Genomic DNA, 27,594 nt, shown 5'->3' on the forward strand with positions numbered 1-27,594 from the left:
GAGGCACAGAGAACTCCCTTCAGACATAATTTGAATTGATCTTCTGCACGATATATCATAGTGCAACTGGCAAAATACAAGGATAAAGAGAAAATTCTGAAAGCAGCTAGGGATAAACATGCTCTAAGATAAAGGATCTATCTACTGAAACTTGGCAGGCCAGAAAGGAATGGCAGGAAATCTTCAGTGTGATGAACAGAAAAAAATATGCAGCCGAGAATCCTCTATTCAGCAAGTCTGTCATTTAGAATAGAAGGAGAGATAAAGATCTTCCCAAACAAACAAAACCTGAAGGAATCCATCACCACTAAACCAGCCCTACAAGAGATCCTAAGGGGCATCCTGTGAGACAAAGTACCAGAGACATCACTACAAGCCTGAAACCTACAGACATCACAATGACTCTAAACCCATATCTTTCCATAATAACACTGAATGTAAATGGACTAAATGCTCCAACCAAAAGACATAGGGTATCAGAATGGATAAAAAAACAAGACCCATCTATTTGCTGTCTACAAGAGACTCATTTTAGACCTGAGGACACCTTCAGATTGAAAGTGAGGGGATGGAGAACTATTTATCATGCCACTGGAAGTCAAAAGAAAGCTGGAGTAGCCATACTTATATCAGACAAACTAGACTTTAAATTAAAGGCTGTAACAAGAGATGAAGAAGGGCATTCTATAATAATTACAGGGTCTATCCATCAGGAAGAGCTAACAATTATAAATGTCTATGCGCCAAATACAGGAGTCCTCAAATATATAAAACAATTAATCACAAACATAAGCAACCTTATTGATAAGAATGTGGTCATTGCAGGGGACTTTAATACTCCACTTACACATTGGATAGATCATCTAGACACAGGATCAATAAAGAAACAAGGGCCCTGAATGATACATTGGATCAGATGGACTTGACAGATATATTTAGAACTCTGCATCCCAAAGCCACGGAATATACTTTCTTTTCAAGTGCACATGGAACCTTCTCCAAGATAGATCACATACTGGGTCACAAAACAGCCCTTCATAAGTATAAAAGAATTGAGATCATACCATGCATACTTTCAGACCACAATGCTATGAAGCTTGAAATCAATGACAGGAAAAAGTCTGAAAAACCTCCAAAAGCATGGAGGTTAAAGGACACCATACTAAAGAAGGGATGGGTCAACCAGGCAATTAGAGAAGAAATTAAAAAATATATGGAAACAAATGAAAACGAAAATACAAGAATCCAAACGCTTTGGGATGCAGCAAAGGCAGTCCTGAGAGGAAAATATATTGCAATTCAGGCCTATCTCAAGAAACAAGAAAAATCCCAAATACAAAATCTAACAGCACACCTAAAGAAATTAGAAGCAGAACAGCAAAGACACCCCACACCCAGCAGAAGAAGAGAAATAATAAAGATCAGAGTAGAAATAAACAATATAGAATCTAAAAACACTATAGAGCAGATCAATGAAACCAAGAGTTGGTTTTTTGAAAAAATAAACAAAATTGATAAACCTCTAGCCAGGCTTCTCAAAAAGAAAAGGAAGATGACCCAAATAGATAAAATCATGAATGAAAATGGAATTATTACAACCAATTCCTCAGAAATACAAGCAATTATCAGGGAATACTATGAAAAATTATATGCCAACAAACTGGACAACCTGGAAGAAATGGACAAATTCCTAAACACCCACACACTTCCACAACTCAAACAGGAGGAAATAGAAAGCTTGAACAGACCCATAACCAGCAAAGAAACTGAATCAGTCATCAAAAATCTCCCAACAAATAAGAGTCCAGGACCAGATGGCTCCAAGGGAATTCTACCAGACATTTAAAGCAGAGATAATACCTATCCTTCTCAAGCTATTCCAAAAAATAGGGAAGGAAAACTTCCAGACTCATTCTATGAAACCAGCATTACTTTGATTCCTAAACCAGACAGAGATCCAGTAAAAAAAGAGAACTACAGGCCAATACTCCTGATGAATATGGATGCAAAAATTCTCAATAAGATACTAGCAAATCGAATTCAACAGCATATAAAAAGTATTATTCACCATGATCAAGTGGGATTCATTCCTGGGCTACAGGGCTGGTTCAACATTTGCAAATCAATCAATGTGATACATCAAATTAATAAAAGAAAAGAACCATATGATCCTGTCAATTGGTGCAGAAAAAGCATTTGACAAAATTCAGCATCCTTTCTTAATAAAAACCCTTGAGAAAGTCAGGATAGAAGGAACATACTTAAACATTATAAAAGTCATTTATGAAAAGCCCACAGCTAATATCATCCTCAATGGGGAAAAACTGAGAGCTTTCTCCCTGAGATCAGGAACACGACAGGGATGTCCACTCTCACCACTGTTGTTTAACATAGTGTTGGAAATTCTAGCATCAGCAATCAGACAACAAAAGGAAATCAAACTCATCAAAATTGGCAAAGATGAAGTCAAGCTTTCACTGTTTGCAGATGACATGATATTATACATGGAAAATCCGACAGACTCCACCAAAAGTCTGCTAGAACTGATAGATGAATTCAGCAAAGTCGCAGGATACAAAATCAATGTACAGAAATCAGTTGCATTCTTATACACTAATAATGAAGCAACAGAAAGACAAATAAAGAAACTGATCCCATTCACAACTGCACCAAGCATAAAATACCTGGGAATAAACCTAACCAAAGATGTAAAAGATCTGTAGGCTGAAAACTATAGAAAGCTTATGAAGAAAATTGAAGAAGATATAAAGAAATGGAAAAACAGTCTGTGCTCATGGATTGGAAGAATAAATATTGTTAAAATGTCAATACTACCCAAAGCTATCTACACATTCAATGCAATTCCAATCAAAGTTGCATCAGCATTCTTCTTGAAGCTAGAACAAGCAATCCTAAAATTTGTATGGAACCACAAAAGGCCCCGAATAGCCAAAGTAATTTTGAAGAAGACTAAAGCAGGAGGCATAACAATCCCAGACTTTAGCCTCTACTACAAAGCTGTAATCATCAAGACAGCATGGTTTGGCACAAAAACAGACACATAGACCAATGGAATAGAATAGAAACCCCAGAACTAGACCCAGAAAAGTATGGCCAACTCATCTCTGACAAAGCAGGAAAGAATATCCAATGGAAAAAAGACAGTCTCTTTAACAAATGGTGCTGGGAGAACAGGACAGCAACATGCAGAAGGATGAAACTAGACCACTTTCTTACACCATTCACAAAAATAAACTCAAAATGGATAAAGGACCTGAATGTGAGACAGGAAACCATCAAAACCCTAGAGGAGAAAGCAGGAAAAAACCTCTGTGACCTCAGCCGAAGCAATTTCTTACTTGACACATCCCCAAAGGCAAGGGAATTAAAAGCAAAAATGAACTATTGGGACCTTATGAAGATAAAAAGCTTCTGCACAGCAAAGGAAACAATCAAGAAAACTAAAAGGCAACCAATGGAATGGGAAAGATATTTGCAAATGACATATCGGACATAGGGCTAGTATCCAAAACCTATAAAGAGCTCACCAAACTCCACACCCGAAAAACAAATAATCCAGTGAAGAAATGGGCAGAAAACATGAATAGACACTTCTCTAAAGAAGACATCCAGATGGCCAGCAGGCACATGAAAAGATGCTCAACGTCGCTCCTCATCAGGGAAATACAAATCAAAACCACACTCAGATATCACCTCACACCAGTCAGAGGGGCCAAAATGAACAAATCAGGAGACTATAGATGCTGGAGAAGATGTGGAGAAACGGGAACCCTCTTGCACTGTTGTTGGGAATGCAAACTGGTGCAGCCACTCTGGAAAACAGTGTGGAGGTTCCTCAAAATATTAAAAATAGACCTACCCTATGACCCAGCAATAGCACTGCTAGGAATTTACCCAAGGGATACAGGAGTGCTGATGCATAGGGGCACTTGTACCCCAATGTTTATAGCAGCACTTTCAACAATAGCCAAATTAAGGAAAGAGCCTAAATGTCCATCAACTGATGAATGGATAAATAAATTGTGGTTTATATACACAATGGAATACTACGTGGCACTGAGAAAGAATGAAATATGGCCTTTTGTAGCAACATGGATGGAACTGGAGAGTGTTATGCTAAGTGAAATAAGTCATAGAGAGAAAGACAGATACCATATGTTTTCACTCTTCTGTGGATCCTGACACACTTAACAGAAGTCCATGGGGGAGGGGAAGAAAAAAAAAAAAAGAGGTTAGAGAGGGAAAGAGCCAAAGCGTAAGAGACTCTTAAAAACTGAGAACAAAGGGCGCCTGGGTGGCGCAGTTGGTTGGGCGTCCGACTTCAGCCAGGTCACGATCTCGCAGTCCGTGAGTTCGAGCCCCGCGTCAGGCTCTGGGCTGATGGCTCAGAGCCTGGAGCCTGTTTCCGATTCTGTGTCTCCCTCTCTCTCTGCCCCTCCCCCGTTCATGCTCTGTCTCTCTCTGTCCCAAAAATAAATAAATGTTGAAAAAAAAATTAAAAAACAAAACTGAGAACAAACTGAGGGTTGATAGGAGGTGGGAGGGAGAGGAGGGTGGGTAGATGGGTATTGAGGAGGGCACCTTTTGGGATGAGCACTGGGTGTTGTATGGAAACCAATTTGACAATAAATTTCATATTAAAAATTTTTTTTTGTAAATAAAAATTTGTTAAAAAAAACCATATTTGTTAAATCCTAGAATATACAAAAAAAAAGTTTCAGAACTGCTAACACTCATGCTTCTACAAAAAGGAAAATAAACTACCAAGAGTGCAGTGTTTGTTCAGTTATTTACTTATTTATTTATTTAGCTTGAGAGCATACAGTCACAATACTGCATTCAAAAGCTTCTTGAGTTCACTGCCTAACCTCCTCACTCCCTGTCTTCCTCAGTAGGTTTCTAGTACTTATTTGAAACATAATTTGTTTCATTTGTTTGTTTGTATCCAACTTGAGAATCCCTAACCATCTGGGTCTTATTTAATTTACTTTGCTATTTATTCATTCATTTAAAAAAATATGTGAAATAACATAACTCCATAAGGTAGGTCTGTATGAACTGGCATGGTGAGAAGTGCCATTTCCTCCCCCATTCCCTCTCCTTTTCACCCCATTTCCACCCAGAGATATCCTGTAGGTAACTGATCTTACTAGTCTTTTATTTTTTAATTCCTGTGCTGTTTTTTCCTCAAATGATGGGGTAAATGTACATTTTCTCATTTCTCCCTCTTTGTTACACAGAAGGTAACATACTCTTTGCACTTGGCCTTTCTTGTTAATTGTATATATATCCAGGAAACCATACCACAGAGGTCTCCTCATTCTGTTTCACATACTACTCCATTGGGTACTACGGGGTAATTTAGTCAACAACTTCCTCTGAATGGGAATGTTTCCAATATTTTGCAATTATAAACCATGCAGTGCTCCACTAGATCATCTTATGTGTATGTATTTGTATATATATGGAAAGATATCTTCAAGGTAATTCCAGAAGTGGGATTGCTAGGTCAAAAGGTAAACACGTGGGTAATTTTGTTAGACATGACTAACTTCCCCTCCACTGGAGCAGTACCACTTGCATCCCTCCCAGCTATCTATGAGAGTTCTGGTTTCCTCACAGCCTTGTCTAGGGAGTGGATGTTACACTTTTAAAATCTGCTAGTGAAATAGGTGAAAAGTGTATCTTAAAGTGGTTTTAATTTAAAATTCTTTCATCATGAGTGAGGTTAAATAATTTTTTGTACGTTAAAGGCCATTTTTATACCTTTTTGTAAATGATCTGTGCATGTCTTTTCCCATAGTTCTATGATTTTTTTCTTCTTACCTTATTCTGTTAATTTGAAAAAGTTCTTCATGGGGCACCTGGGTGGCTCAGTCGGTTAAGCATCTGACTTCTGCTCAGGTCATGATCTCATGGTTTGTGAGTTCAACCCCTGCATTGGGTTCTGTGCTGAGCGCTCAGAGCCTGGAGCCTGCTTCAGATTCTGTGTCTCCTCTCTCTGTCCCTCACCCGCTCACACTCTTTCATCCTCTCTCTCAAAAATAAAACATTAAAAAAGGTTTAAAAAAGTAAAATAAAATAAAGTTCTTCATATATGAGGGACATTTTCCCTTTATCTACAACATATGTTGCAAACATTTTCTGTTTTTCAGTTATCACTGGACTTTGTTTATGCTGTTTTTCTGTATAGAAGTTTTCATTTTTATTTAATCAAATTTATCAATCATTTCTTTGATTGCATCTGGATTTTGAGACATAATTTGAAATTCTTTGTGTATACCCAAGTTAAAGAGAAACTTGCATAGTTTCATTTTTACATTTAGATCTCTAATTTATTTGAAGTTTATTCTTGTGCATGGTGTGAGATATGGAACTAATTTTATCTTTGCCAAATGGCTACTCAGTTGTCTCAGTATCATTTGTTAAGAAGTTCATTTTCGCACCAGTGATTTGAGATACTATCTTTATCATAATGCTAAAGTCCCATATGTACTTGGGTTTATTTTATTCTTATTTTCTATTCTATTCCACTGGTCTGTCTGCCCATTCATGTGCCAGCACCATACTTTTTAAAAAGAAACTTTAGTAAACATGTCTGGTAGGCTAGTTCCCCTTTGCAGCATTTCTTTTTTAGTATTTTCCTAGCTATTCTTATATGTTTATTTTTCCCATATGAAATTTACTATCAGCTTAGTATTTCCATTGGGTTGTTTTAAATTATAAATTAACTTGTGGTTAACTGACATCTTTATTATGTAAGTATTCTTATCCAAAAGTAAAGGGTAGCCTCTGTTTGGTCAAGTCTACTTTTATATCTTTCAGGGATGTTTTACAGTTCTCCTTATAAAAATTTTACATATTTCATGTTAAATTTATTCTTAGGTATTTTACCTTCTTTTTAAAAGGGTTTTTTTCTTTGTACATTCTTTTGTAGCCTTCTGCTACTTTATTCATTACTTGATTTGATTTTGCCATTGAGTCTTCAGAACTTTCTAAGTCCATGATGATATTCTCTGCATATAAAGATAGTTTCACTTCTCCGCTTTTATGCCTCTCATTGTTTCCCTTGTCGACTTGCATTGGCTAATACCTCCAGTACAATGTTAAATGGTAGTGAGATAGTGGGAAATCTTGCTTTGCTTCCAATCTTAACAGAAGAAATATTACTAGTGTTTCCCCACTAAGCTGGCTTTAAGACTAAGGCATATTTATATTTGATCACATATCTATTCAGAAAATATTAATCAATTCCTTTTCTTTAAATAACTATCAGAAATGAATGCTGAAAACAAAGAAATGAATGTTCAATATGTAAAAGGTTTTTGGAATCTATGAAGATAATCATATGATTTTCTTCCTCAGATTAATATGGTATATTAAATTCCTGGATTTCCTCACCTAAAACCATTTCTTGCATTCCTGGAATAAATCCTATCTGGTCATAGTGTATTATTTTCTTCATGTAGGATCACGATCTATTCTCTAATATTCTACTTAGAAAATCTGCATTAATATTCATAAGTGATACTGGTCTATAACTTTTTGTACTGTTTTCATCAGGTTTAGGTATGGATATATAGTTGCCTAATAAAAAAAATTCAGGAATTTTCCTCCATTCATAATTCTGGTGAATAACTTCTATAGCACTGGGACTTATTTGGTCTTGGACAGTGTGGCACTATTTCCCTGCAAAACATTATGGGTCTGGTGCTTTTCTTATGAGGTAGTTCCTTGATAACTTTCTCTATTTCTTCTAAAGAATTTTTCTGTATAAGCTTTCCAAATGGGATGAATTTTGATAAACTATTTCCCTATGAAATTATCTATTTCATTTAGGTTTTCAAATTTGCAAAGAACTACATTTAGGTTCTTATGATATTTCCAAATTCTTCTGATTCAATAGTTATTTCCCTTTGTTATTTTTTTTGAATTTATTTATTTTTGAGGGAGAGAGAGAGACAGAGCATAAGCGGGGTAGGAGCAGAGAGATAGAGGGAGACACAGAATCCCACATAGGCTTCAGGCTCTGAGCTGTCAGCACAGAGCCCAATGCAGCATTCAAACCCACAAACCATAAGATCACGACTGAGCTGAAGTCAGATACTTAACGAACTGAGCCACCCAGACACCGTTCCCCCTTTGTTATTTCTTGTTTGTGTACTTTCTCCCTTTTCCCCTTGAGTTAGCTAATGGTGTATTTAAATAATTTATTCATTAGACTTACTTTTTCTTCTGTTTTATGCCTCAATTTATATGTTATTGTTATCATTTCTTTCCTTTTGCTTTATTCTGGTTTATTTCTTATTCTTTTTCTAGATTTTTAAGTTGAGACTTTAATTCATTTATTGTCATCTGTAATTTTTATTAAGTGTTTAAGGCTTTCAATATTCCTTTGATCATTGCTTTATACATACCCCAGATTCTGGTGTGTGGCATTTTTCATTAAGATTTTTAGAAATTCTCTAATTTCAATTTATGTAGGATCTTTTTTTAGTCAATCTTTCAGATGCACTTAAGAAGAAGGTATATTTCTTATTATCTGGCTATAAAGATGATATATACCCTTATTGATTACGCTATCTAGGTTGTCTAGATCTTCAATATCTTTTTTTTTTTTTTTGGTCTATTTGTCTTATACTGAGAGTGGTACATTAAATTCTTCTATTAGGAGGTGTTTCTTCCGGTGTCTCCCTTGTATCTCTTGTACTTTTTGCTTTATAAAAGTTGCTGCATTATAATTTAGTACATAGATATTCATAAATATTATCCCTTCATTGTAAATTGTGGCTTTTAGCACTAAAAGGTATTTTTTTTATATTTAATGCTTTTAAAATCCTATATCTCTGATATCAATATTGCTACATCTGATTTTTGTTATTTCCATTTGCTTGTTATATCTTTGCTTATTCCTTTTTTTTTTTTTTTTTAAGCCTTTCTTAATTTTATTTTGGATACAGCCTATTTGGTTGAATCTTGCTTAGTGAGTTCAGCTGAAAATTTCTCTTTTTAATAAGTGAGTTAAGCCCACCAACACATATGGGCTTAAGACTGACATGAAAAGACTGACATGTTTGGGTCTCAACTCTGTCATATTTTGGCTTATAATCAATAGGAGAATTACATTTTATTTTATGTTTTATTTTTCTATTGTGTATTAGTTCTTTAACTTGATTTGATTTTTTAGCTTAGTGAAAGTACTCTATATTATACTCTAATGGTGTATCTATGATATTATACTTTTGTTAAAACCTATATAATCAATAACACAAAGAGTGAATCTTAATTTACTACAGACTTTGCTTGACAATGCATTCATGCTGACTCATTAATTATGTACCACACTGATATGGTATATTGATCGTGGGAAAGACTATGTGTGTGGTAGACGGAGGAGGTATGTGGGAATTCTCTGTACTTTTGGGTTAATTTTACTATGAACCTATATCATGGGCATTAAAAAAATGTACCTGTGGGGTGAATAAAACAGAGATGATAAAGATGAAAGAAGAATGATACAAACTATGTTTCAGATTCTTTAAAAAATTATGTCTACCATTTTCCAACCACAGTAAAAAAGAAGGAAGAGGAAGAGGAGGAGGAAAAGGAGGAAAAGGAAGAGGGGAAAAAATGGAGTCTTCCTATTCAGACTGAGCATGAACCAACCTTATGGAGATTTGTAACTTTAGATAAGCTGTCAGTTCACTAGCTGACTAACTGGCATTTGCACTGAAAAGCTGGAAAGCTGTGTCCACCTGGGGGGGTGGTGGCAAGTAAATTCCAATCCAGTCTTTTGCTATACTAGGCTCTGGGAAACATTCCTTTATAGTCTACACAAGTATTTCAATATGGTTTTAAGTTGTGCTGAACAATGGATTATCAATTGTGTTCTCCACCAGGTGTTGGCAAAGCATAAACTCAAATAATAAAGGCATCTGCACCACTGTCCAGGCTTCTTGAGCACAGCTGGTCCCTACCTTACCAGCCCAGAAACAAGAAGCTGTAGTCTTTAAGGAACTGATATGTGGAGTGCAGCTCACAATGCTGCCTCTCTCATTTCTTTCCCTTTTGGCTTTTAGTTAATAAAATCAATTAACATTATACTAGAAAGAAAGCATCACTTTGTCTCATGCTGGGGGAGAAGCCCCTTAGTTTAACAGATACGTTATTAAACATTTTGTGGAAAATGTTATGAAAGAAAACTAATTGTTCTTGCCCCTACTTGATAAAGTTTCATCTTAGACAATGCACTAATGAGTCAATTAAACCCAGCTTTTCAATAATGCCACACTTCCTTTTAGAACTTTTCCTTTTTGGTTGCTTGTTTGAAATGCAAACTCAACAAATACATTTACAATCCTCCCCCTCCCCCCACTGGCCTTCCGCAATAGAGTACTGTTCCCTGTTATATTCGTAAAGTTATTCTAAATTAATACATCAATATTTTCATATCAAATTTTATATTACCATGAATCTCTTTGGAGCTATTAATCCATATGTGTGAACAGGCAATTATGGTGCAATACAGTGATAACAATAGATGCAAATTCAACAAATATACATAGCAACAAATCAAGAGCCTGAAGGCACATTAGCTGACATAAACTACCTCTATCTTTGAGGCGTGGATGCACCTTGAAGAATGAATAGTTAGAAAGTAAAGAGACTTCTGTAAAAATCATGCTAATTAATTTCAATAACACTACACTTCAAATTTATAAAACGTTTGTGGATCAGTTTTTTTTTTTCTTCTTAAACTACCAAATTGCCTATAGTCTATTTAAGGGACTGTTGGGGAACACACTGTTTTTTGGGAATTAAGCTAAAAACCAGCCTGTTTAGGGTTCATAGGCCTCGGGCTATGAGCACAAAGGGTAGGCAGAATTCAAAACAATGACCAAAAGGAACCACAGAATTTAAGAATAGAAGCAGAGGTGGATTTATATGAAATCAAGAAAGCTTGAGTTTCAGGGCCCCTTCTAAGGCCTTGTACCTGATTTCGTATTTTTTTTTTCCTAGAGAGAGATCCAAACATGTAAGCCTAGGGTTATAAAACTTGGATCTGCCCTGAATGGAAGTACAGTCCTTAGAAATCACTAAGATGGACTGTCTGATTTTTTTACAGATGAAGAAACTGAGGCCCTGAAAGGAAAACATGCTGAGGTCAAAGTGTGGATGTTTATCATTAATTAAAAGTCAGCTTTCCCTTGTATTCCCTGTAGGAAAGACGGCATTGTGCTACTTGGTTACCCTGCAATTACTGTCCTTGCCAGGCCCACAGGCTTCTTCAGAGGGGATCTGCCCCACCCACAGCCTCTGCTGAAGGAGAAACCCTAGCTTATTCCCTGAGGAGTGGCTTGGGGGTTTACCCTGTGACCCTGTCCCTCACCCCCACCTCCATTCCATCAACACAACTGATTAGACCTGGGGTTGTCACCTGACCCAAGGGAGTCATTCCATCTGGGTCAATGACCTGTGAGGTCATCTGGTATAAAGAGCTCTGCTCAAACATAAAAGACATTGATGAACTAGCCCAATCAAATTCTTTATCCTGGAAATTTGAACTGGGGAATATGGAAAGAAATAATTAGCAGTGGAGAACTAAATAAGACCCAGACTCAGAGAGTGGCTAGGAATCCATGAGTTCTGTCTGATGACAGAGAGAGATCAGCCAGTTTTCAAATCCCGAGGTGCCCTCCAGTTCTAGAGCCTTTGAGGTCTAGTTGCATTATTCTCCCCGACAGGCCTGGCATGGTAGCTCCAACATCTGCCTTATTTCCAAGTTCCTCCTTATTCCTATCCCCACTGACTACCACTCCTCAGATAGCATCCCATCCTTGTGTAAAGTGCCATATCAGCAAAAACTCAATTCCATGTTTTTGAAAGCCTTGATAGCAAAAAAAGAAAGGGAAACAACATTGAAAGTGACGTCTGATTTCATCTTTGAGGAGAAATTGCTTCTTTGTTTTCAGGAAAAGCACTTTAATAGGTCTTAGACTATACAGAAGCAAAGCCAAGAGCATTGTGGAAAGGAGGTAAAAGTGAGGGAAAAGGCAGAGCCAAACAGCCCTGCATTATAAAATACATGCTAATCTTTCTAGCAGGTGAATTGTCTCTTCAAGGCTGTCTTCCTTTAGACAATAACACTTTAATCTTCTCTGTGAACCTCACCGTGGAGCAAGATGGGCCACCGGCAATCCGAGGTGAGAGACCCTCTGGGTATGAAGGAGTCATCCTCCAGAAGTAGACTCTGAAAGTACTTGGGTCATGAAACACTGATACATTAGGAGTCACACATCTGTATTATAATTCTCTTCCATTACAGGATGACAAAGGGATGGCCTGCAGAAAGTGGTTTGGCAGACTGGAGGCTGAGAGCTGACTGAAGACGCAAGTAACAGTCACAGTAGAATTGAGGAACACAGCATTCTTGAAAGATTCTTAAGAATGACTGAGCAGGGACTCCTGAGAATGTCCTCCATCTCTAGAAAAAGTAGGAAATGGGCTTGGAACATAATTATTTGATTGCCAAAGTGAAGCATAACCATTGTATTCTAGAAATGTATGGGACACCTGGGTTTCATGGATTTCCAAGAACCTCACAATGCAGTAAGTAATTATAATCATCACCTACTGTTACCTGGAGAGTTTTAGGTATGAATAAATGCATGTATATATAAGGGATTCTAAATACATTTGCTGTAAGCATCTTTGCTGTAGACATCTTTGCCACAAACATTTTTTGCTGCAATCGTGTTCACTGCATAGCTAATTGGTCATAAGCAATTTGTCATGAAAGAGAAAAAAATAACCGTTCAACAGTTTAATTTCATTTCTCCATTGATGCAGTATTCCCATTTTTATATTATATAAATCTTAGTCCTCACAATGGTCTGTACAGTAGAGCAGAGTTTTGAACCCACATTTCCCATAAACTTTGGAATGTCTATCACTGGATATTTGACAAGATGCCAAGAACAGCAGAGTAAAAGGCTTTCACAATGCAATACAAAGCTCAATTACATATACACATCCTAGTATTTGGAAACTGATACTTCTCCAAACAAAGGAAGAAATTTTAGCAAAAAAAAAAAAAAAAAGAAAAAGTGAGATGCTAAATGAGGAGGCAAATCAACAAGCACAAAAAAGAAGAAAGTATAATACTATGAATACTATGAATGACTTTGAAGACAAGTGCTCAGGGACAATCCACAAGATAAAATCAGACATTTGTGCAGGGTTGCCATGCATCTACAGCAAATATTCTGAATGTGTTCAAATATGGTGTTTCATGATGAAATCTTTTTAATTTTGTTATTCATTTTTCATGTTTCATTATGTCCTTTTTACTAATGTATATAAAGATTATTGCTTGTGGCAAAGATACCTATAACAAAGATCCTTATAGCAAAAATACCTAGGAACCCTTTCTATATACGTTTTCATTATGTCCCTCTTTTATTTTTCATGATTTATCTTTTATGACAAAACTGCCTTGTGACCAGTTAGTTATGTAGTGAAAATACTTGTGGGGGCGCCTGGGTGGCTCAGTCAGTTGAGCTCAGTCAGTTGAGCATCTGACTTCAGCTCAGGACAGGACCTCGCAGATCGTGGGTTCGAGCCCTCTCTCTCTGTCCCTCCCCTACTTGTGCTTGGTCTCTCTCTCTCTCTCAAAAAAAAAAAAATAAACAATAAAAAAAATTTTTTTTTATTGTTTATTTTGTTAATGTTTATTTATCTTTGAGAGGGAGACAGAGACAGAGACAGCATGAGCCTGGGAGGGGCAGAGAGAGAGGGAGACACAGAATCTGAAGCAGGCTCCAGTCTCTGAGCTGTCAGCACAGAGCCCGACACTGGGTTCAAAGCCATGAACCAGGAGGTCACGACTTGAGCTGAAGTCAGACGCTTAACCAACTGAGCCACTCAGGTGCCCCCCCCCCAGAATTTTTTAATAAAAAAAAAAGAAAATATTTGTTACAAAAATGCTTGTAGCAAAGATGATGTCTATGGCAAAGATGCCTTTAGCAAACATACCAGACATATATAACAATTAAGTACATGCATCAATGTTTTTTATTATTGTTTTAAACAAGATCAGACACTGATTCAAAAAGAACTAAATAATTAAGAAAGTTGGCTAATTTCAATGGGTCTACGAAGTTCTTTCCAGTTTCCTGGTCATTCTCAGCATGTTGCCCCTAACATTAACTGGTACACTTCGTGGTCCCAAGAAGGCTGAGGCACTTCCAAGGGTCACATCCAGACATGATAATAATACAGATAAATACAGAAGTGATCTTTTTCTGAGTATCTTTCTTAGGAGCAAGGACACTTTTCCCATAAGGCTCGCAGCAACCTAATCAACTTCCTCTCACCTTTCACAAGCCAGAATTGGGTTACCTATATATATTCTAAAACTAGTTACAGAGGATGGAATTTTCAAGACCATCTAAGACAGCCTCCAATGTGTTCTCCAACTTGTACACAGATCAGAATCACCTGGAGGATCTTATTAAAATACAGGTTGCTGAACCCCACTGCCCAGATTTCTGATTCAATAGGTGTAAGGTAGGTTTCAAGAATCTGCATTTCTAACAAGTTCCTAGGTCATGCTAACACAGTTGGTTGGGGAGCACACCTGGAGAACTACTATCTTAGAGTAAGTAGGGGTAGTTAGGCAATTCACCAAAAATGTCTGCTGTAAGATACAGCTTTATCAGAAGAGTACTGCATATATTCCGGAATAACATTTCTATGAATCTTCTTTTTGAAAATTAAAGTTTCTGTAAGTTGTGCATGTGACAAACAATACTGATTGTGGTGTACCACAAGCCAAAATATGGAAGTAGAATACAAGCTAATGGCCTAGGGCAGAAAATGTGGTTTGAGTAAATGTCACCCATTGTCACAAACATCCACCCATCCTGCCCTACACACTGTGCTACTCCACACCCCTTCTCTTGCATACTTCTACTGTTTCAAGGATGTGGCAGTATCAACCAACTACCTGCTGAAGTGGTGTTGACCTCAGGCCATCTCTTGGCAGAGGAGACAATATGAGTGTAAGAAACAGCTCATTGTTTGGAGGAAACTAAGCCAAGCAGCTTGATGCTTTTGCAGCATAAAATATGGGGCTGGAAGTGGTGTAAGGCAAGGCCCTCGATTTGGACAAGAACAAAACCACAGAGGGCTTTGTGGGATGCTGAGGAGCTTGAACTCAGTCCTGTGGCCTCAGCAGCCACTGAACAGAGAGGTGATGTGGTTAGATTTTGGTTTCATTTAGATCACACTGGTTGTGTGGAAGGCAGACTTGAAGCAGGGAGGCATAGTGGAGACTGGTAGTCCAGACCGGTATCAGTCACAAGATCTGAAGGAGAGCTGAGACAGTAGGCTTACAGAAGACACAGATCTGGGAAATATTTAGAAGATCAAAATCTACAAATCTGGTCATCTGTTAGATATAGAAGGTACAAGAAAGTACGGTATCCAGATATTTCTTAGACTTTAAGCCTCCGTGAGAATAAAGAAGTGAATTATTATGGGCGTGGTGGTAAAGGGTGGTGATACAGGGGCACAGGGAGATGGTTTAAAGTGCTGGTCCCTCTTTACATGAAAGTTGGGTATATTTGGGTGGGTTTGAGGGAGAGGACTATACTAGAGATAAATATTTTGGAATCAACTGTAGTTAAATCAGGAGCATGAACAGATTACTCAGGAAAAGCATGAAAGTTAAGAAGACTATTTAGCTAAGGATGTGACCCTGGGAAAGTCCAACATTCACATGGCCTGCAAAGGAGCAGGTGGCAATGAAAGATAGCAAAGTTCTGAGGAAGACTAGGGTATAGAATATCAGAGTCAAGGTCACAGAGTTTGAAGCAGGAAGGAGTGGTTAACATTGTAAAACTGTAGAGAGGAAGTTCTTTAAAGTCTGAAAAAAATTTGACAGGATTTGGATTTTGGGAAGGCACAAACATTCCAGGAGAGTATCTGGGCTGAATTATAAGACTAGGTAAGTGGAGATTTTTTTTTTTTAAAACAGTTTTGATGAGAAGGGCATGGAAAGAAAGCAGGGAGTACTCTTTGAAGTAGGGGGCATGGTCATGGGCTCAAGGTGAGGGTGAAGGATTAAGTTGAGGCGGGTTATGAAGGTTTGGGATAGGCAGGAGAGGTAACTATCCTTTAGATGTTCTCAGAGAATTGCCCCTGTCTGTACCTGAGGTTCTTTCGTTTTCTAGAGCTTTTGCAATCACCGATTCAGTGGCACATAATGTGTGTGCCAATGGATGTCAGGAAGATACCTTTGAAAAATGTTTAAAGGAGCTGCTAGGTATATGCGGCCGAGTGTATTTTGCACAAATGGCGACAGCAATATTTTCAGTCCTAAATGGGAGAGACTTTGTAACTAACTGCCTTAATGAACAGAATGAGGAAATGATGCTATGTGACTCCAAGACAGAAGGCAATACAGCTTCCAACTTGCTCTTGATGTGGGGTTGCTACCACGCTGTCAGGAAGCCCCAACTGCCCACATGTCTAGTGGTTGATGCTGGCTGCTGGCTAGGTTCCAAGGGCAAGCATCCCGAGAAAAAGAGCCAGTTTGAAGCTGTATTGTCCTTTGCCTTGGAAGTCACAAGGGGTCATTTCTGTGCCCTGTCTGAATTCCTGACCCACAGAACCTGTGAACATGATAAATGGCTGTTTCATTCTACTAAGCTTTGGAGTAATTTACTCAGCCATAGTAACTGAAACAGCATCCAAATATCCATTCAAGTGAGCATGAATATTAGGGAGAAACAAGATATTCCTGTATCCCAGACATAGTCCAATATGGAGGTTATTGTTCTGATCCCTCTCGAATTCAAGATAATAATTTCACACACTTCCTAAATTTGAACTTAAATGTACCCTAAATGTCTATGCCTAAGCCATTACTTTATCTCTAAACTGGGATAAAGGGTTTTGTTTTGTTTGTTTTTGCTATTTCTGTATTCATAGTAATTAGTATTTTATCACATCTAAATAGCTTTCCAGTGTGCTAGCCTACTTTCAAAAATAATTTATTGAGTCTCTATACTACCTTTTCCTATCCTTGGGCATTAACTTAGACATACCCACACAGAGGGTTTATTTTTAAAGCAAGCCTTACCTCTGTAAAAAATAACAGAGCTGAAATATTTTTCAGATCATTAAAGAGAAAAAATAATTAAAATCCTCTCAGTAATTTCCAAGAAATAGCCAAGCAACATCTGAGAAAACACATGTACATAAAACTGTATTTTACAACACTGACCATGATTTCTATTTAATTTCTATTTTCATATTCTGGAGCTCAAATGCAGAAAATTGAGATAATCATGTTTTTCAGTCTTAGGGACATTATTTCTTTTCTAGTTTAGACTGAGTACATTGAAATTAAAGGAAAAAAATACAAGATACTTTTTTTGCACTACTGAGTAAATACTGAGAAAGCTTATCAGCATACTTTCTCCTCCCTTACACCAACCTTGACTTCACCAGAAACTCCCTACCTCCAAAATCGCCAATTAAATTTCATACTCTTTGATTACAGCTTCCTATCCTTGGGACTCACTTTCTCAGAAATCCCCAGTATAATAGCCAAGGTTTCATTCTCACTGATAGTTCAGACCCACTAACCTCCTTCCTCATTTTCCTCCTCATCTAGCTTGTACTCTGTGGGCACCATCTCTTTGGCTGATATCATCAGCATTTCTCATGTCCACTCTCATTTCTCATGTCACATTTCTCATGTGACATTTCTCATGTCACAACTGCCTGGAAAACTCCAACAATGGATGGATCTAATCACCCACCTTCTCATGTCTGTGCCTGCAGTAACTTGTATGCTGCTGAAGAAAAGTCACCCATGGCACAGAGTGGTATTATCCTATAAGTGTGTGAGTGCCAATACAAGTATCCGAAATGGTGCCTGTGTGGGACTTAAAATACGTCCCTTCCTCAAGACACTTCACTTCTCTGTCAGGAAGCTGGGGTGATAGCTCAGTTTTTTAAGAACAAGATACTTTACTGCCCTCTGCCAGTAACCTGTCATAATATGTATACAAACCTATGCTTATGATGTGAATAGCGCCCCTCTTGGGCATGACAACTTTGTACAATGCACAACCTACAGAGCTATACATGATGGCCCTGATGACTACTTTCAACTAGGCATTCAAGACACTGAATGTTTCTTTAGTCAAATACGTCATGCTTGTCCTATCTTCTCAAACCCAACTCTTCTTTTTTCCCTTTATTCTCAGGGGATGTATATTTCTGATACTTCAAGGAGAAAACTGGAGCCATGATATGGGAACTTCCTAATTTTCCTACAATCAGATCCACTGTCTTTCCACCATTTCTTTCCCCTCTCTCCCCCTCTCTCTCTCCTCTTTCTACCAAAGACCACTCTCATTGTGTGGGCTCTGTATTCTAATCCTTCTAGTCTTCTAGGTGAGGACCCACCAACACTACAACAGCCCTTTCTCTTCATTATCTTTAACTCGGTATTCCATCTCCCTCCCATTACTCATCTGTAGTCAGACAAGCTTTAGTGTCTCCTATCAGGAAAAATCAGGCTCAATCTTCTTCCACACTCTACTTCTCATCCAATCTTCTCAAAAAGAGATGTCTCCATGTCCATATCTCCCTTTTCCTCATATCCATACATGAACACTTACTCAATAATCCTATAAAATGGATTTGGCTGATGCTATATCTGGAAACCTTTTATTCATATTGATACTTAATGTAACAGTGGGGAAATTTAGAGTTGACAGATTCTTCCTTTGAAACACTTTCTTCTTTTTTTTTCTTTTTGGTTGCCATGATACCAAATAATCTTGCTTTTTCTTTATTTCATTGGTGTCTCCCATACTTAACCCTTAAATGCTGAAATTCTAGTCCTTTTTCTCTTCGTATTCTAAACCCTCTCCTAGGGGATCTCATCATTTCTCATGCATTATCAGTCTCAGATACCAACAATTCCTAAATGTATCTCACCTAGTCCTCTTTGTGGAGCTCCAAAATGAAATACACAACCTCTCTTGAGAGTCTCTCACACTCAACTCCTACATAATGTACTCAAAGAATAAATTACTGTTCTTATGCCCGAACTTGCCTTTCGTCCTGTCTTCCTTGGTTCAGTAAACGCTACCTCTTTCCACTATGCTAGATATGTAGGGCCCATCTTTGACTCTTCTTCTCTCTCCATAGGTAAGCCTTCACCAACTTCTGTCCATGCTAACCCCAAAGCAGATCTTAAATGCCCCAACTTTCCCTCACATTGATTATTGCTGCCCTTGTCCAAACCACCGTCATTAGTCACCTTAATGCTACATTAATATTTTCCTTCAATCCGTGTTTGCCCTCCACTCCCTTCCTTACCCATTTCTTAGTACACTTTCAAAAATACAGCAGAGTAACCATTTAAAAACACAAATCTGTTATTTTTCACTCCCCCCCCCCACATTTTTAAATAGCTTTTCAGTGTACTTAAACTTAAATTCTGAGACTATTACCTATTCTACAAAGTCCACCATGTCCTGCCTCCTGCCCTTCGCTGACTATCCTCCCACAACCTAGATCTCTTTCCTCCCAGCCCTTTTTCACCTCAGGACTTTCCTGCATGCTGTTATTTTCACACAGAGCTCACCCTTGAAACTTCTGGCTGTCACCACTGCATCCCTCAAGCTCCAAACTAAAATCAGGAACCCTACACAGAGAAGCCTGCTCTCCCTTTCCTATCTTAATGAGGTCCCAGTTATACTCTCATAGCAAACTATAATTTTCTCTCACAGATAATGTCACAATTTTTAGTTATGTCTTCCTCAGTATGAAATATTTATTGTGTGTCTATCTCCCTATTGCTTACGTGAGGGCAGAGATTGTGGCTTTTTTGCTCAGCACTGTATCCCTGGTGCTGTGCACATTGTAATGGTTCAAAACTTTTGTTAAATGAGTGAATGCTAACACCTAATGGCACCTGTAAATTGAAGTACTGCTCTTCTTCTTCTTCCATTATTGCAATGAGTCAAGTAACCATATTAATGGGAGCCTGTTAAGAATAAGGTAGCCAGCTTGTCCAGTTTATATAAAATAGCACCTAGTAATGGGATAGTCAGATACCCAGGAAATGCCCTGAATGCTACATGTTCGTATTTACACATTTATATCTATCACTTACATTAAGCTATGATTTCTTTTCTTTAAATTGCTGTCTCCTTTTAAGCTGTGTGCCCTCAAGGTTGCCTAGCACCACGTGTGCTCAATGGGAGGAAACGCACACATGCTTGGAGAATGAGTTACATCAAGTTGAGGATGGAAACTTCCAAAGCACCAGAAGCAAGCACAGAGAAACCCCAGGATTGTTTTTGAACAATGAAGAAAATGCAGAAAACTGGCCAAATGCCGTGGGATACAGAGGTGCTGACTGGTGGGGAGAGCTGCTGAATTCAAGTATCCACTACTGATGTAGCTCACCGCTTCCAACTGTGGTTTAATCATGTAAAGACAGGCAGGAAAAATGCTGGAAGCAGATACATTGCTGGTTATGAACATGCCTGTGTGTTCTCATACTCCTGTGCTTGCATGCTCTCACTCTCGCTCTCTCTCTCTCATACACACACTTCTCCAAAACCTGGTAGTGCCTCTAGGAGGTAGTCACCATAATGCTGTTTTTCCTTGTTCTTGACCCCCAAAATAAACAGCCTGGGGCACCTGGGTGGCTCAGTCGGTTAAGCGTCTGACTTCAGCTCAGGTCATGATCTCACGGTTTGTGAGTTCAAGCCCCGCATTGGGCTCTGTGCTGACAGCTCAAAGCCTGGAGCCTGCTTCAGATTCTGTGTGTCCCTCTCTCTCTCTGCCACTCCCCTGCTTCTGTGCTCTCTCTCTCTCTCTCTTTCTCTCTCTCAAAACTAAATAAACATCAAAAAAATTTTTTTAATAAAAAATAAACAGATCCTTAGTATCTATGAGTAACTTCAAGCTTATTTCCTACTATTTCCCAGGCAGAAAGCTTGGCTGGTGAAGTCAGTCTCATGACCAGCTCTCTACCAAGTCATGCTCTGGCTGAAAGGAGCACTAGATCTGGAGTCCACCAGGCAAGAGTCTCTGTGCCAGTTCTAGCAGACTCTCCAGCACAACCACGTGTAAATCAAACTCTGGGAGCCTCTACCTTCCTCCTTATGACGTCTCTCTCATGGCACATGAGATATGACTTATAAAATGAAGGGTGAAAAAAATGGAACACTCTGAGTGTGAGTAGTTATTATTAGAGATTGTTCCCTCCTATGGCTTATGAATTTTAATTTGGATAGAAATATATTCAGTCTAGAATAAAGTGGTAAGTTCACCCAATTTAGATGGGACTTCATGTACCCTTACGCAGTTCTGAAGGGACAGGAATCTAAGGAATGCCATACAGGGACCATAGTACTCATCTGAATACCAAGCAACCCAGCAGATTTTCTCTTAAAAGTGTATGTCTTATCTCCCCACCTAAACTGTAAAACTGAGGAGGGGATGATTTTATATCTCTGTTCTATTTTCCATAGCATCCAATTCAACAGGCACATTCAATAATTGCTCACTGAAGCAACGGAAGGAAGATCAAAGAATGAAAAGTAATCTAGAGTTTCTGTTGACAGTAGATTATCTTTGAAGTGAGTGCTCTTTTTGCAAATGTAACTTTTTGCTCCTCAATCAAAGCAAAATGGTAAAAATCCACAAATATTGCCACAGAGAAGGCAAACATCTAGAAACTCACATGTCTTTTTAAAAATCTGATTTTTTTCTTGATCAACATTCCCATCAATTTTTTAGCTACTGTTCATCACAGAAGGGTCAGTCTGCTTCTCTGGGGGCCTCTTTCTAGGAGACTCAGGGGAACCAGAATCCTGACCAGTGTTTCAAGGAAAAACTCTGCCTTTACAGAAGGCACAACATTAGATGTTAAAGGATAAGGCAGACCTTGCTGATTCGTTTCAAAGGAAGATAATGAGGAACAGCAAGGTTGTAAAGTGCTTTTGAAAAAAAAGAATTATTCTCCCAGTGACAAGGGATTCTCAATTAATGCACAAACAGGCATATAAAAATGCTTGAGAGAACAAATGAAAAAGGAACAATATTTTTTACTGAAGCAGTGGGAGAAAATAAATAAATAAAGAGTACCGAAGGGAGTCACAAAGCAGATCTCATTTAAGGTCCTTGTATTGGGCTTCTATCTGGAGGAAGCATGCACATTTCATTACTAAGATAGAAACAACATAGGTAAGGTTGATAGAGTACTTAACCTCTTTGGTGTAGATGCAAAAGGCTTTCCAGACTTCTTTATGAGACGTAACTGTCATGTGGACGGATGTACACTTCTATCTGAAGAGGACCCAACAAGATCACCTATTGGCTCCTGCATCTAAAACATCCAAATTAGTCTACCTCTTACTGCTTTAAAATCTACAGAAAAAGGAAGATGTTTTTCAGCTCCCTTAGGACTCTTCCCACATTAACAGTTATTCCTTCAGGATCTCTACTGCCAAGTAGTGCTGCAACCTGGTCTGATTACAGAACTTCCAGGGAGTGTGGGCCAGCACTGGATGGACAACATGGGCAAGGTCACAGAGAACATGGAGAAGGAGGAGGTTAACAGAGAAGCAGAAGAGATCCTTGAGCAGAGATTTAGCATGACAAGACCATCAAGACCACTAGAGAAGGTTTATTTAGTATAAGAGTCTGGGTGAGGGGTTTGGGGGGAGGGAGAGGAATGTGAAAGGGGCAAGCAAAAGAGCAGAAGTGACATCTGCTAGGAGGTCTTTCATTAAAGCCCCAGGTGACGAAAATCCAAGACTAGGGTGGTTGCAACAAGAAGCAAGAGGAAGAGACCAAGGCAAGGAGCATTCTGAAGGAAGTCTCAGTGGGCTGTATATGATGGCTGACTGGATAACAAGAGTGAAGGTAAGGAATGTGTCAGGTTTTGAGTCTTGAATCTAGGATACTGGTAGGGCCATCAACAAAGCCAAGTAAGTTGTAAAAACAAGAGGCTTATGTGAGGAGGAGACAGGACATGGAGAGAAGGCAATGTCATGTCAAGTGGACTGTGGTCTGTGAGGAGACCCACAGTCTTAGATTTCCTAGGGTGTCCTGTTATCGTAAGTGAGAAATCAGGCCTAAAGGGAGAGGTCCAGCAATCAATACCTAGAACATGGAGTGGCATCTGTGATACCGGATTAGCTCACTTAAAGAATTGTGAGGACAGTGAAAAGAGGTTAGAGGATCTGATGAAGATTTTGAGGGACACTCTGCTATTCAGCGTGAGAAAGAAAAGGCACCTGTTATTGAAATGGAAGGAAGGAGAAAGGAAATTTTCTGGAAGAAACAGAACAGTGAATAGCTGAGAAATCATTTCCTCCCTATTTTGGGACTATGGTATAGCTCACTATACTGGTATTGTCATTTATGTGTCTGCCTCTCTTCCAGCATGGTAGTAATAAACACTAAAGGCAGAATGTGGTCTACCTCACTGCCTGCTTAGGAGTTGGCAAGGAGACTGCCTCTCAAGCCTGTCTTTGCTCCAAATAGGACAGGCTGCATCCAAGTAAAGCAGTGCAGCTGATGAGGCAGGGTGGAATTTTGCTCCCCTGGATATCCCTGAGCTCTTGGGGTGTGGAGAGGAAGAAATCTAGAAGATCTCACATGACCTTTAGAAGGAAAAGGAAGGTGACTGAGGGTGCAGGTTGGTGAGCTTACCAGGGAGTGGCCCTAGGTTGGAGGCCAAATTGGAGCCTAAGGTAATCTGAGTTACCATTAGGGTGATTCATCAAGGGAAGGTGGCTGAAGCTCCTAGAACATTGCCAAAGAAGAGAAAGAGATGGCTTATCCCAGCCACAGGCTTCAGGGACAGAACATGCAAGTATAGACTGGCTATCCTGCAGCAAAGACAAGAAAGGAGCCTGGGGATTAAGGGTGGCTTCAAGGACACCATCTTCTCTGCCCACCTCCAGGACATAGCCCAATGTCCTCCAGGGAGAAGAAGTAGGATGGAATTCTGAAAGATCATCCAAAAAGAGACTACTTAAACTAGTGCCAGCAAGAAGACAAATTTTTAATAAACTCAGCATTTAAACTGAAACGAGAGAGAATATTTAACTTCCTTTAACTGAACAAGTCTAGAAGTCCCCACCATGCATGGGCAGAAAGAAAACACTTCCAGTCTAGAAAATAAGGAGGTGTGCATGTAGATGTGACCTGAGAAAATTTATAATCCCTTGCTCCCCAGCCTAGCCACATTCTGTGTGGCAATGAGAAAGTTATTTAACCTCTTTAAGCTTCAAAATCCTTGTCTGTCTGTCAAGAGGGAATCATGATAATGAGCCTATTTATGCAAAATGCTGGCACATGATAAATCTTTAATAATGTATTTACAAATTTTGTTATTTCTACTATTACATTCAACTTCAAAGTTTCATTTGTCCTATTCAAGAATGGCTGAACATTTGTCAAGAAATGCCAAGGTACTATATTCCTGACAGTCTTCCTTTATAATTTCACAGCCTCTCACGCATGGCCATAAATGTCATTCTACAACAAACGAGAATTACTGTTTTCATACCATCCTTAACTCGTTCTCAACATCTTGGTACTCGCTACAGAAAGTACCTCACAGCCAGGACATTATTTCTTATGAATAATGTTAGCCCTAACAAACCACAGAGTAAAACAATGGCAGTGTTACAGAACCTGGTGATGAAGCCTTCTCTGTCTTAGGATGATCTTGTCCCAAGAGGATGGACCAGTTCCAGGCATTAGATAAACCACATGAACCAGGAAGGATGTAGAGGGGGGAGATTTACTTGTGATGCTGCATTTTTTTAACATGCATATCAGGGCACTAACAGTGCCAGATTGCTCCTGGAAAGTTCCCTGTGTTGAACATGTATAAATGAATTCTCAGAATTGTTTGCCATGTGCCCACAAAGCAGCATGATCTTGAGGAATCAATTCTAGATATTAACTAACCTGAGGCTCCATTCTAGCTTTTTCAGTTTTCTGAGTCAGCCTGGAGAATACTGAGGGGAATTTAATGGAAATAGGAGAAAATATTTAATTAGCAAGATTAATACTAATTGTAGATGAGCAAAGTAAGCATATTTGAGTGTCTGTGGTATACAAATCTCCAGGCTCTAGGGTTTAAGAAAACATATATGGTGATTGCCAAAAAGCACAATAATGCTTAATATAGTAGAACCCCTGGGGGAATCAAGTGGTTTCATTTAACTGACTTTTCCATATAATTCAAGTTTCCTCTATTTTTAAAAAATACTTTAAAAATAAGAAATCTTCATCTATGAAACACTTGTCCTTTTGAATGTCTATCTTGTTGAAAGAGCAAAATCACCTTTTTTGATGGATCAGTCATCATTATGAGCATCAGCTATCCCACAGTGGTGCTCTGGGAAAATAAATGTCAAGATGTGGTCAAGGATTCCCCAGCAAGAGAATCACCTTGGGAGCTCACTGAAAATCAGAGCCCTGGGCCCCACTCTAGGCCTCCTGAATCAGAATCCTTAGGTGGGACTCAGGGTTCTCTGTCCAACTTGATTCTCAGAAGATTCTTATGCTCAACATGGGCCACAGAGGCCCTGACTCAGGGTTGGTTGTATGTGTGTCCTTCACTGGAAACATCACATGGCCTGCTATCTATCTACCTGTGCCTATTTGCTGTAGGGCCTTGGATACTTTCTTCTTAGGAGTCAAAATCTTTCCATACTGTACTGGTTTTAAACCTACAGGCTGATATGCACAGGAGCCTTGGAGAGAATGTTGGCCTTTGTGATGTCTACTCTCCATCCATGAGCCTTACAGCATTTGTTCAGACATTGGGCTCTGAGCTTAAAGTATATTGCTACGGATTCAGGCACCTGACCCCAAGGAACCCATGATGAACACCAGTCATTTCACTTCAAAAGTGCACTTAGAGAGCAAGGTACAACAGAAGTACTAAATGCTGAATACAGAAATGTGACTAGATTAGAAGACAAATTGACAGATTGCCTCGGTTTGAAGAAAAACTCCAAATACTCTTTAAGAGTACTAGTATAATAAGTCTTTGGGGTCAGAAAAAAATGAGAACAGAGGATGCAGAATGTGCTGGAAGATGTGGCTGCTACTTTAATGCAAAACTGGTCTCCTCCCCCACAAAAACATTTTCTCTCACTACACACAGGGATCCACTTATTGGATTAGCAAGAACTTGGGGCAGAAATGGTAGAAGGAGCATTAATTTTTTGGATTCAGAGGACCTGGGTCCAAATTCCAATTCATATAAGTAGCCAAAGGTAAGTCAGACTCTGCCTTTTCCGTCTTAGCTTAGAAACAGGACAATGAGGGGCGCCTGGGTGGCGCAGTCAGCTAAGCATCCGACTTCAGCCAGGTCACGATCTCGCGGTCCGTGAGTTCGAGCCCCGCGTCAGGCTCTGGGCTGATGGCTCGGAGCCTGGAGCCTGTTTCCGATTCTGTGTCTCCCTCTCTCTCTGCCCCTCCCCCGTTCATGCTCTGTCTCTCTCTGTCCCAAAAATAAATAAAAAACGTTGAAAAAAAAAAAAAAAAAAGAAACAGGACAATGAATTCATGCCCTCGCTGAACTGCTGCTGTCTAGCTTTAATGAAGTAATGAATATGAAACAGCTTTTTAAACTGAAGAGCATTTTACAAATATTTAATCAGAAATATTCCGCATTGTGTACATATTTAAGTGGCTGCTACATCTATCTATATGGCAGAATGCTAAGAAAAACTCGAGGCTGGGAAAAAATTCAAATATGTTAATTATCTCATATAAATAAAGTGATCATATTGTTCAGTGTAGACTTAAATATCGGCTGTGCTTTTGTACTAGAAAAAAGATATCTTTAAAATGAGCAGTATTTTGACTTTTGCACAACTCATGTTTAACATTCTCTTAAAATACGTTGTTCTTACTTTCTCAATCAAATAGGTGAAAAAGTTGATTAAATCTTTTATTTTATTCTCAAAACCCTCTTTCCTAGCATCAACTTCTTAATGTTTACTTTACTTACATGATGTATTAGCTGAAATTGTAGAATGGTGGAGGAAATGGGGACATGCCAGGCAGAGAAGAGAGGCAAGTAGGTCAATATGGAAAACAAGAGGTTTACCCCAAACCCAAAATACACTACGGATAGGAAAGAGGGACGCTAACTTTGGAAACCATTGTCTGGCTCACATCACTACTTTTAGCTGTTACTTTTTAAAGTGGAAAGATGTGCAAAAATTAAAAGAAAGAAAAAGAAAAAGAAAAAAGAGAAAGGCCAAACTAGTTCTTTCAGCAGAGAATTAAAATTAAAAGCAGACGGAGGCCCAGATAATAAGTACCAATAAAAGCTTTAGCTGACATAGCTTCAATTTACAAATCATTGGCTTTTCCTGGCAGGGCTTGGGGAAGGAGGGTGAGGAAGCATCGCCTACACAGTCTGGATGTGGAAGATATGGCAATCTTTAAAATTAAAGATGCTTTCAACTTTTTAAAACATTGATTTATGGT

The 27,594-nt window shown here is 38.7% G+C and overlaps 1 protein-coding gene across 25 annotated transcripts in view; it reads right to left on the reverse strand.

Moving 5' to 3' along the window:
- The window catches only part of ICA1 (islet cell autoantigen 1), a 148,892-nt gene that overhangs the window by 72,291 nt on the left and 49,007 nt on the right, over positions 1-27,594 (reverse strand). Inside the window, exon 7 of one of the 25 annotated variants that reach the window (XM_042967166.1) lies at positions 12,003-12,505. The exons of the other annotated variants lie outside the window; for them this stretch is intronic. Within the exon in view, the coding sequence (XP_042823100.1) occupies positions 12,341-12,505 (165 nt within the window). The 3' untranslated portion in view covers positions 12,003-12,340. Of the gene's footprint in view, positions 1-12,002; positions 12,506-27,594 lie in introns of those variants that run through there. 25 annotated transcript variants of the gene reach the window in all.

This window comes from Panthera tigris, chromosome A2 (assembly GCF_018350195.1).
Source record: "Panthera tigris isolate Pti1 chromosome A2, P.tigris_Pti1_mat1.1, whole genome shotgun sequence".
In the NCBI taxonomy this organism is placed as follows: Eukaryota; Metazoa; Chordata; class Mammalia; order Carnivora; family Felidae; genus Panthera; species Panthera tigris.